The 11,762-nt window shown below is 32.3% G+C and overlaps 1 protein-coding gene across 1 annotated transcript; it reads right to left on the bottom strand.

The window, feature by feature from the left end:
* Positions 1-1,560: 1,560 nt before the first annotated feature.
* Positions 1,561-10,052, bottom strand: LOC139898467 (sodium/hydrogen exchanger 1-like). Its single transcript, XM_071881201.1, has 15 exons — positions 9,840-10,052; positions 8,590-8,819; positions 8,376-8,494; positions 7,620-7,717; positions 6,417-6,476; positions 6,268-6,314; positions 5,982-6,176; positions 5,792-5,838; positions 5,224-5,290; positions 4,766-4,866; positions 4,565-4,666; positions 4,319-4,457; positions 3,387-3,449; positions 2,949-3,032; positions 1,561-2,386 (listed from the first exon to the last, which is right to left on the bottom strand). The coding sequence occupies exons 2-15, from the start codon at positions 8,758-8,760 to the stop codon at positions 2,033-2,035; spliced, it is 1,647 nt and encodes a 548-aa protein (XP_071737302.1). The 5' UTR covers positions 8,761-8,819; positions 9,840-10,052; the 3' UTR covers positions 1,561-2,032.
* Positions 10,053-11,762: the final 1,710 nt, after the last annotated feature.

Below are 11,762 nucleotides of genomic sequence, written 5' to 3'. Positions count from 1 at the left end.
CATTAGTTCTATGAATTTGTTGTGTCCCTCACATGACATGCACGTGATAAGGGGTAACGGTAGGTTTTGACAGAAAGTAGACGGGGGGACGAGGGCTGTACCCTTTTCATAGTTTGGGGACTCGGATTGCACAAAAAAAAGAAAAAGGACCGGGAGTCAAAGTCGATGTTAAGTTCAGGGACGAGGAATGAAATTTTGTCTTAAAATAAATTGAAGCTTTTTCTGTTTAAACATAGAACTAATCTTTGAGTTACATGTAGACAAAATCAAAAGCAACATCCGTTGCTTATTGCGTTGGAATTCAAGGCACGCCTCCCATTTTCGAAAAGCAACGCGGCGATACTTGTGTTGAGGGGCGTGGGATTTCGGCCAGGTCAGGTCTCACAAGCATTTCTTGTTCTCGATACAAATGATCTAAGTGGTCACTCTTGGATGTAGTGGATACCTTGGTCACTCGAATAAGCATAGCCTTTTTTAGGAATCATTTATTCCTTCTATTATCTGATCATTCTTAACACTTAAATATATCATCTATTGTTATCTGATCCCCACTATGTAGCATTGCTTCTTATACATGGACCGTGTATTCTATATTCGCAATATTTCTTAGCATCAATCATTTGATAAGCATATTGCTCCGTACAACGATAATTTTAAATTGATGATTTACTATGAGGGACACAACAAATTCATAGGATCTCCACTATATAATGGACGGTGATCTCGTTATTTTATGTATTATTGTACTTATATAGATAAGTAGTTCCTATGATTACAATAAGACTACGGATCACAATGGATCAGATATGGATAGTGTGATGTTGTATCCATATTGATATCCATTTAATTTTTGTTCATCCATATCCATTTAATTGTTGTTCATCCATCTATATCCATATCCACTGAAATAAACGGATTAATGGTTATCTATTGGGTATTTAAAAGATGTTACAATATTTCATAATATGCTATTAAAACAAAAACGTAGTATAGCAAAAATATATATAACATGATATAATCAAAATATATCAACAAGAATGTGTAATCTTTGTCGAAGATAGAACACAATTGTTGAATCTACTATGGAGTATTAAACATATTTTATGAAAAATTAAATATGTAATCTGTTCGTTTATTTTGTTAGATAATAAACGTGTTTTATTGTAATATATCATAGTTTTTTCATTATAAGGTTGATAGCAATATGTAAACCTAACGGTAAATACATTTATAATAGTAAATATGTAAGTATATATTTATATTTATGTATGTGTATGTGTATATGTATATCGGGTGTTAATGGGGATATATCCGTGAATGAAACTTTTCATCCATGTCCATATCTATTTAGGTTCATCCACATCCGAATCTATATTCATTTAGATTCATCCATATTCATCAACAAATTATGCAAGACAACTTTCAAACACTCCTCTCTTGTCAGTGACAAGTCACCGCACTTGCTGTGCTATTATACCACTCGCTCTCATTGATTTACATGAACTATTACCACGTAAGCAATCAATAACAACCCGGGGTAGGCAACAAATAATGAGTTCCGATATATTGTTTTCCTTGATTGAAGGCATACACTGTTACATCGCATAGCAACGGGATATAAAAAATTTGTTCTTTCAAATTGTTAACAATTGCATATACGAATGTGCTAAATGCGATCTCGCTTTTGATCTCCATTTTTTAGTACACTCGAAACCTGGTGTGACTTATGTACATCTTAATTAATTAATATATGCAATAATAAAATATAGTACTAAATGCTAATACTAATAGGGGTTTCAAAATGAAGTTTGGTACATACAGGTATATAACATACACAGATTATACACCAAATCTCCAACAAGACTTGGAAGATATTGTCTACACTCTCACAAGTAAAAGTTGATTTCTTCACCTTTAAACCAAAGCTGAACACATCAACAAACTTGATCTGCAAGGGCACAGATACATCGATCGTTTTTAAAGTGATTTTGACACAAAAGTCATCCAATCTGTTTACATAACAGTCCTGATTCTACGGCTCAATTTTGTTGGTCTCTTCTTTAACCAGATGATGTGTACTTTGTTCCATTGGTGAACCAGGAACATAGGGCACGAAACCACGACCACCAAAAATAGGACGCATGAAAGAGTCATCGAATTTTCTCCAATAGTAATGGACATTGCGAGAAGGCTCTGATAGGAGCATGCGAAGACTAGTCGGGCGGGGCACACGGTGCCCTATATCATCATCCGGATCTTGTCCGTTTTCTAGAAGCGGCACATTGAATGATTTAGGAGATGTTGGTTCAGATGAAATCATTCGGTTCAAGCCTTTAGGCATAGGCAACAAGAGTCTCACAAGAGGCTGTGTGATCAGACCAAATACCTACAAAGTGGTAACATGTAAATTTAGATTAGAGTTTTAAGCTTTTAAACTTTCCAGTTGTTTGACCTGTTTATTGGAAGTGGATAAAATTATTTTATTTTCTTGAAAATGGACAGAAACGTGTGACGACTCGCTTCCTTTTTTGATAAGTTTCAATTTTATGTTTTGAGTGTTGGAGATAAAAAAGAGAACCAAAATTAACACAACTCTAAACAGATTGGGTCAAAATTACCACCTTTTAATAGATAGTAATGCAAGTACAAGGTCAAAAAACATGAAAGGTTATCAAGGGTTTCTTATGAATGGGAATGGGAATGAGAATTGCGCCACACTGTTTTTAACAAACGGAATTGTTTTAGATTGTTGAACATATAGAAACGTTGCAAGCAAACCCTGAATACATGAAACATCTTGAATATGAAACCGACAGAACCTTATAAACTGTTTTTTTTTTTTTTTTTTGAACGAATTTTTTATTTATTTATTTATTTTTTTTTTTTTTTTTTTTGGTATTAGAAACCCCCCCCCAGCAAGATGCTATGCAAATCTTGAGATATCTTACCATTGTACTGAAAAGGACAACAGTGATAGTACTTGTAATCATGATTGCATTCCCTTTCATATGCGTATGACCTTCCCTTGTAAACTGCATGATGGAATGGATAATTTGTAACCAAACATTAAACAACATAACATGATTACCCTAAAATGGGTTTTAGCGTAAAAAGATGGTACCCTGATATTTTTTTTTTTTTTTTTTTTTTTTTTGGCAGTTTAAAAAATAAAATACTACTACTTTTTTACTGTAATACAAATTCATATTATGCTTTTGTAATAGTAGTGCAAACACTTGTTAAAAAACCTTATTCGTGTCACTACATAGGGAAATACATACAAATTACCACCTCCCCCACTTCTTATAATGAATATAAAACGCAATAAATGGATGAAGTTCATGAAAGATGTTAAGATCAAATAAGTGCACCATTAAGTCACTAACCTGGTTATAAGCAAGGGCCATTGACACAGCACCTCTCATAAGACCAGCCCACCATATTAAGCCCTTAAGAAAACAGAAACAATGTACAAAAAATTGAGAACTTAAAATATCTGTATCGTTGTAAAAGCTGAGGCACGGAACCAGATCAGAGAAGAGGAGACAAATTGAGCAGGTTAAGTAATGGGGCAAAACGTGTAATTTTGTGTACATGTCAGGTCTGTAGACCCATTGGTATTTTTTTGTTTCGAAGAAAACTATAGGTAGTTAATTAATAATATTACAATAGAGCAAAAATGGGTTACTATTCCTCAATAGTAACCCAAAATATTTTAATCTTTAAATATAAAATATCATATCTAAATAACAAGCATAATAGTGGTGCAGTGGTTCGGAGTCTTTGTTTGTGAGTGGAGGTTCCTGGGTTCGAATCCCATGGGAACCTCCGATTTCTTTCTTTTTGCCAGACCCAATATCCGGCCCATATTAGGCCCAATCGGGCCAGCCCATTTACTTGTTTGTTACATATGACCACAAAAAAAAAAGAAGCTAATATTTGATATTGCATGTTTTAAAAGTAATGTACTTTATATGGTAATTTTAGGAAATGTACTTTCTAAATCGAACTTACAGACCTATTAAAACCGCAGTTAGAGGTATAACTTTAACTGAAAATTGGGTCCCTCATTTGACTATAAACTTACGTCATAAAATGTGATATTGAAAGTATGTTCATTTTGTGAAATTTACCATCTTACAGTGAACGATTACAAGGCAGTATACATCACAAATACACAATGGGACGACTTACACCCGTTCGACTTGTTTATTTAGCTAGATTATTAATTGTTTGTTAAGAGATAAAACAATACCAAGTTGACCCACTCATATGATATGAATAATCATAAACCTCAGCTCTAAGGATAAGAACATACCTGCTGCCTAAAATCGATTTTCTCTTGGTGAGGCTTCTTTGTTAAGTTGGATAAAAATGATAAGGGGAACACAAAGGCTGCTCTTCCAACCAGAATTAATCCCAATAAAATTGCACTCACTTCAACTGATGTCCCCGGGCTAACAAACAACGACCACCAACAATATGTTAGACTTGCATTATCTTCGCTAATTTAGTATATACAGTCAAGAATGGTATCTCCTTAACAGAAAAAAATTAATCATACCTGTCAGCAACAAATCTCCATTTCTCGATATCTAAAGCATCCATACCAACGTAAAGAAAGATAAACAACTCTGCAATAAATGACAATGTAGCAAAGGCATGCCTGCAAAAATGGGCACGTAGATACAAATGAACTAGTTAATTTTGGAGATGAAGGCTATATGAGAACATCAATATCATCGACTACAAGAACAAAACATACTTGGTAGTTACTCGAGACTTTTCTGTGACATTATGCCAAGTGTAATGGGACATTACAATTCCACAGAAGAAAACTGTCAGAATTCCACTCAGATAGAATAACTGCGATACATATTATATGCACAAGTGGTTATTATCCTATTTAAAATGGAAAAAATAGGTGGGTTGGGAACAAGTAAAAACTGTTAGTTTTCTTCATTTTAATAATGCATTTTAATATAGTAATGCATTTTAGTATAGTGCTTTAGGCGGCCGTAAGCATTTTGAACACACTTAGGGAGTGACTTTCAACCACTATACTGCTTCCCTTGTAGCTAACTTTTTGGATTTGACCCATTTAACTTGTTGGGGATAAAATAAAACCAAATTGACCCATCCATAATTCAATGTGTCGAAATTGCCACCTATCTTATTACAGGAAAAAGAAGCATGCAATTTATGCAAAGATGGAGACTTCACCTCAGCCAGCATGTAAGAAAGATAAGCCATGAGTATCATTATAGCAACTTCTCGATCTGTTGAATGCCTAAAATCAAGCAGACAAGAAACAAAATAAAATATCTAGTAGGGGCAAGATGGGTGGGTTGTGTAACGGGTCAAAATGGATCATTATTGGTACAAATCAAAATGAGCAAGGTTGGACCCACAAACACTTTGTTCTAAACATTCTAATAGTATGTACTTGTTAATTATTATAATAATAAAAATAATAATATAGATATAGATCTTTAAATAAACGAGTCAGGAGGTAATATGTGGCCTAATCCCTTTTTGTTAAATTGTAAAAAAAAATTCAATTAGACTTGTTTCAGCGATCATACCACCCATTTCAACCCATTTATATATAAATGGGTTAAAATTGCAACAATTTGACAAAACTAAAGTTATGAAGCCTAGTGGCTCACAAGCGAACCTGGTACAGGAGCAGATAATAATATGAACAAAACTGGTTAGCCCTTCCACTATAATAGTATACTAAACTACGCGTCATCAAAATATAGAAAACGTAATACAAATTATTATATACCTTCCAAAGTATAGCTTTTTTATAATATAAGCACTTAGTAGCCCAGCCTGCAAGAATTAATAAAAAAAAAAAAAAAAAAAAAAAAAAAAAAAAAACTCACATAATCATATCTTTCACAAAAGCACCTCATACATTCAATATTCACTATACATGTAATTATTGACCAGGAAAGGAAGGAAAAAAGACTCACTCCCACTCCTAAAAGTGTGCTTGTGATGAACAAATAGAAGAAATTTCCTATCAATTGAAAAATAACACTTGTTGTGATCTGAGATAGATCAAAGTTTTGAACTGCATTGAATATGACAATTGATGTAGCATCATTCACTACGCCTTCCCCAAACACTAGACTGTACAATAAAGGGGTCTGATCCTGATTAAGCACCTGCAATATCAAATTAAACCAGATATATTAGCATCTAAAAATGTTAGGCAATTGTTCTGATGTAAATAATTCTAAGTGATGCTCTTCGTACCTGTAAAGTGCAAACAGAATCAGTTGCAGAAAAAATGGCACCAATTGCTGGGAAGAAATTTGAATGTTTAGTAACAAAAAAAATATATTCAACGAATTCACAAATTACAAAAGAAAACTATTTAGAGTAAAATAGAAAACAAGTTCTACCGAGAAAATCTCCCAGCTCAAGAGAACCGATATTCATCCGATTGAAGATATTTGCAGCGCCTGCCCATATCATTATTATTCAACTTCTTTAGATTGAAAGAGATGTAATGTTTTCATATATGAGCACAAACAAATAAAAAACAACTAAGACCATCTTACGGAGTATAAAGATATCAAGAAAATTTGTAAAGTCATAGGCTAAATCCAAAGTCTAAAATGAATATTGGCCAATATTCGCTCTAAGATTTGATCCATTTAACTTAAAACAACTGATGGCCTCTTGATTAATAACTGGTAGTTTTGCAGTACAAGAGCATTTAAATTATGACATTGCACCATAAACTGAAAATGTGTTTAATATAACAACAGTGTTGCAGAAATTGGCATTAATCGCAGATTACTCGGTCTACGAGTGGTATCCGATCTGATTAGGTAAAGCATTGGTCCGAAAAATCAGTCCACGGGGATTAATCAGTCAAAGTAGCAATAAAAGGTCAAAGTAGGATGAATCGATCAGCATCGGTCAGAGACGGGATTAATCGGTTAAAGATGTGATTTATCGGTCAAAGATGGGACTATTCGGTCAAAGTAAAGATTATTCGGTCAAAGACTCAAAGTAGAGATTAATTGCTCAATGTAGCGATTAATCGATCAAAGTAAGATTAATTGGTCAACATCGGTTAAGGATTAATCGATCAAAGTAAGATTAATTGGTCAAAATCATTTATCGAATAATCGGCTAAAGACAGGATTAATCGGTCAAGCTAGTAATTAATTGGTCAAAGTCATACTTAGCAACTTAGTCAACATCCGATTAGTCTCCGATTTGACCCATTAATCCCCTGAGGTCCAAACCAATTAAAACCCGCTAGTGATTTTTTGCAACCTTGTATAACAAAAGAACAAACACATTTGATTACAACATGATTGTTATAATCAAATTATGTCTCACAAGGGTACTTGAGCAAGTATGTTTCATTTCATTTTCTAACAATACTTGATATTAAAATAATCATTAATCATAAAATATATTAAGACCATAAGATTAAAAGAAAACAAAGTAAGTGTTGTCCTCTTGCCAACGAATGTCTCAACAGACCAACTAGAGATTAAGGAATAGATAATACCCATCAGTAAGAAAAAAACTAACACATAAAGCCTGTAACCAAGAACACTGAGGTGTAAGAATAATGTAGTGTGTACCAAATGATATGATGGTGAATGATATCATAGTACCAACTGCACCAAATAGCATGATGGTCATAAAATTGCGAAAAAAGTGTTTCTTCTTAACCTGAAACCTGTTCATTGTGGAAGGAACAAACACGAATGAAAACTTGAGGTAAATAAAAATGTGGAATTTCAAATAACAGTAATTTTAAGCTTGTACATTGAATCTTTATTAACCTATTCTAAGTAGTATAAATAGCATAAAGTAAAAAATGATGTTTTCTTAATTTATTAGGTTAAGCATTATTAGGTCAGCAAATAACAATCAATGATGTTTTCTTTCCTTTCTACTTTATTATTATCAAGATATAACAAGAAATTGAATGAATGTGCTACCCTTTTCGCTAAGATGTTCTATCAGCCTATTATAGATTTAACACAAGCACAGAAGCAACGAAAATAAAAATCTAAACAAAATGTGTGGCAAAAACATTGAAATTTCTGTTCAACAAAATGTGTGGCAAAAACAATATATTTTGGAAGCAAAAAAAAATAAAAAAAAAATGATGTTTAACCCTTAGTCACATAAGGCGACTACATAATGACTACATAATGAATTTACTCTGATAGAAAATTCTGAAATAGTCAAAGCCAATCTTGGATGTTTACAACTTCAACATCACAACCACTCATATTACAATGGATCATGTAAAATTCAATTAAAGTCATTCATAATGATTTTAAAGAGACTCGTCATAATTGATTATCAGTGTCAAAACAGAAACATACCCAGCATTGAATATGATTGGTGGAAGAAGGTAAATGAAGAAAAGATCTTCACTAAAGACTAGAAGATGTGAACTTGTTCCACCACTTGTTAACAAAATAACAATTCCCGTCAAAATACCCTGTCAATATCAGAATTTAACAAATCAGTCACTATTGTTGATTTTAGGTAAAAAGCTTAAATCCATACAAATAATCAACACACGCAAAAACTTACAATTACAAGTGCAGTGATAGATTCATTCATCCATCGATTCTCCTCCAAAAGATGACCAATTACAATACAAGCGCAAAGAAGAGCAATAAACAAATTTATAGATATAACTGAAGAATACTCAGATGTAGCCACTGCACTGCTACTACTCATTGTCCCTATATCAAACCCCATCCTGGCCAATTAACTTGGCCTGTACAACAACAAACTTCAGCAGCAGCTACAGCTTTTATCTTCAAGAATCAAGTTATTAAACCAAATTTCAGATCAATGAAACCACACAAGAATATTAAGATTGACTTTTAATAATGATAACAGATTACTCAGTGCATTAAATTTTTTTAACAAAAAGGTATCACACCCATACATTAACAGAATCATCTATCATAAAACAAACAATCATGAGTATAGTTGTCTGAGACAATAATATTGAGCTGATGGATATAAAATGAGCTTTTAAAATAGGCAACATAACAGAAAATATTCGCGCACGTACACACACACACTTACACATGTTTACAGAATCATATACAAAAAAGCTATATTACCAAATGTAGCGGCGTAAGTCAAAAAAATTGAGCTTATGAACATTAAAGCAATTGTAATATTTATTAATAATGAATTGCATCAACACATTAGATGAAATAAAAATTGATCACGCAATTCACTCACCAATAAACATATACAGAATTATATAGCATAAAGGTAAATTAACAGAGCATAGTGGTGTTGGAAAAAGTGTGCGTTCAAATGCATTTTCCTTAAACTTTGGACCTAAATATCTATATGTATATAACATATTTATGAGTCATATTTTATATGGTTACGTAGCTCTTACAAGGGCTTCGTAACAGTATATAATTCGTCCAAAATCATGTTGTTGCAGTGAATGACATATCATGCTTCAAATAGGTGGCACAAATCAATTAAATTTAGCTAATGAATATAAAAAACAACTTTGATAGCACATTTCATCAGCACATCATATGGCACAAAAAGAGGTCACACACATACATATACATATACATATAATTATTATATTTGCCGATAAAATTGAGCTAATAAATACAGAGTACATAAATAGCTTTCATAATAAATTAGTTCAACACACTAGAACCACACAGACACGTATTCAAAATCACGTAATATAAAGATGAAATTACGGAATATAGTAGTGTAATCACGAAATTAAGCTAACGAGTGTATAAACACTTTTTGTAATTATATCCATCAGCATATATAGGTGAAATTACCAAATATTGTAGCGTAATCTCTGAAACTGTGCTGTTGATCTAAAATTGAAGCTCAGATTTGACTTTCAGCAGAATAAAAGTTGAAGTTTGAGAGAGATGCGTACGTTGATTTTGTTTCGAGAGATTTCGAAATTAAAAGTAGGCAAAATTGAAAAAGAGTTGAAGTGTGAATTGAATTGAAGTTAAAGAGAGGAAGACGAAAAATTCTGGAAAGCACGTAAACACGCCAAATAATTAACTCCGTGGGTGAGAGAAATGATGATATGGCCACCTATTAATATTAATTAATTTAATATTTATTTAATACCTATATCTAAAACACAAAGTCAAATTAATAGTTCTATTCCTTCTTCCACTTTTCACAAACTCATCCCTCAATTTCTACTGAACCACCACAACTCGACGTCCACTTTGTACTCTTATAATAATACAAAACTTAACCCCCAACTTTTATTAAAATACAAATCAAACCCCCATTTTACTAACTTTTTTTTATACTAATATTCAATTTTCACAAACTTAACCCCCTAACTTTTATTAAAATACAAATCAAACTCCCACTTTATAAGCATATTTTTTTCAAACTTAACCCCATAACTTTAAGTCAAATTAATAGTTCTATTCCTTCTTCCACTTTTCACAAACTTAACCCCCAACTTCTACTGAAACACAACTCGGCCTCCACTTTGTACTCTTATAATAATACAAAACTTAACCCCCAACTTTTATTAAAATACAAATCGAACCCCCATTTTACTAACTTTTTTTTTATACTAATATTCAATTTTCACAAACTTAACCCCCTAACTTTTATTAAAATACAAATCAAACTCCCACTTTATAAGTATATTTTTTTCAAACTTAACCCCATAACTTTTATTAAAATACAAATCGAACCCCTCAAAGTGAAATGAATAGTACTATTCCTTTTTTCACTTTTCGCAAACTTAACCCCCCCAACTTCTATTAAAATACAAATCGACCCCCACTTTATACTCTTATTATAATACAAAACTTAACCCCCAAACTTTTATTAAAATACAAATCGAACCCCCACTTTACTAACTTTTTTTTACTAATATTCAATTTTCACAAACTTAACCCCCTAGCTTTTATTAAAATACAAATCAAACTCCCACTTTATACGTATATTTTTTTCAAATTTCACAAACTTAACCCCCTAACTTTTATTAAAATACAAATCGAACCCCCACTTTACTAGTTTTTTTTTTTAAATAAAACCCGAACGCTAAAAGAAGCAACTTTCACAAAAAGGAACAACCCTTCAATGTTAGATGTCGAAAAAAATTCTTTTTTACAAAATAGATCAAGACTTTTTTTTAACTCGCATTCAAAACGGAGCCCCCGACGCGAAGCGAGAGCTTCACAACTAGTTTAATACCATTTATGAATAGTAATTAGAGATATTTTTGATTTTTTGTCCTTTTTTTTTCTTTTTTAATTTTAACTAAATTTCATTTCACCAACAAAGCCTCTCACACCTTTTTCAAAGATTCAAATCGACACCCCAAACAGGGGTTAAAGTGTCAAATAACCATTTTCTTAAAAAAAATCTTAAATAAACTTCAGCCAAATATTCAACGGGTCATATCTTCTCACTCGCAACGAGTTAAATTTTTCCGACACCATCGTTAAACTCGAAATAATTTTAGGAACACAATGTGACTAGCTATACGTAAAACGAACGTTTTTTAAAAAACGCTAAATATTTGGGTTACTTTTCATACACCTTGATTTTGGGTTAAATTTTTAAAAGTCGACAAATCCATAGCGAAACACGGAGATGCACATATATTGTTAATTTAAAGTAACATTTAAATTTTTCACGGGTTATACATTTTAGTTCGACTCGAGTTGCGCTTCAACGACATCATTGTTAGCCACAAAATAATTTTACAAACT

This window comes from Rutidosis leptorrhynchoides, chromosome 3, assembly GCF_046630445.1.
Source record: "Rutidosis leptorrhynchoides isolate AG116_Rl617_1_P2 chromosome 3, CSIRO_AGI_Rlap_v1, whole genome shotgun sequence".
Taxonomy (NCBI): Eukaryota; Viridiplantae; Streptophyta; class Magnoliopsida; order Asterales; family Asteraceae; genus Rutidosis; species Rutidosis leptorrhynchoides.
The sequence above is the reverse complement of the archived record's forward strand: the minus strand, read 5'-3'. Positions and strand labels throughout refer to the sequence as shown.

Coding starts and splice junctions, on each gene's coding strand:
- LOC139898467 (XM_071881201.1), bottom strand. CDS start 8,760: ATGGGGTTTGATATAGGGACAATGAGTAGTAGCAGTGCAGTGGCTACA. Junction 5,291..5,791: donor AAAAAGCTATACTTTGGAAG/GTATATAATAAT, acceptor GCTTGATTTTAG/GCATTCAACAGATCGAGAAG. Junction 3,450..4,318: donor AAATCGATTTTAGGCAGCAG/GTATGTTCTTAT, acceptor TGTTTTCTTAAG/GGCTTAATATGGTGGGCTGG.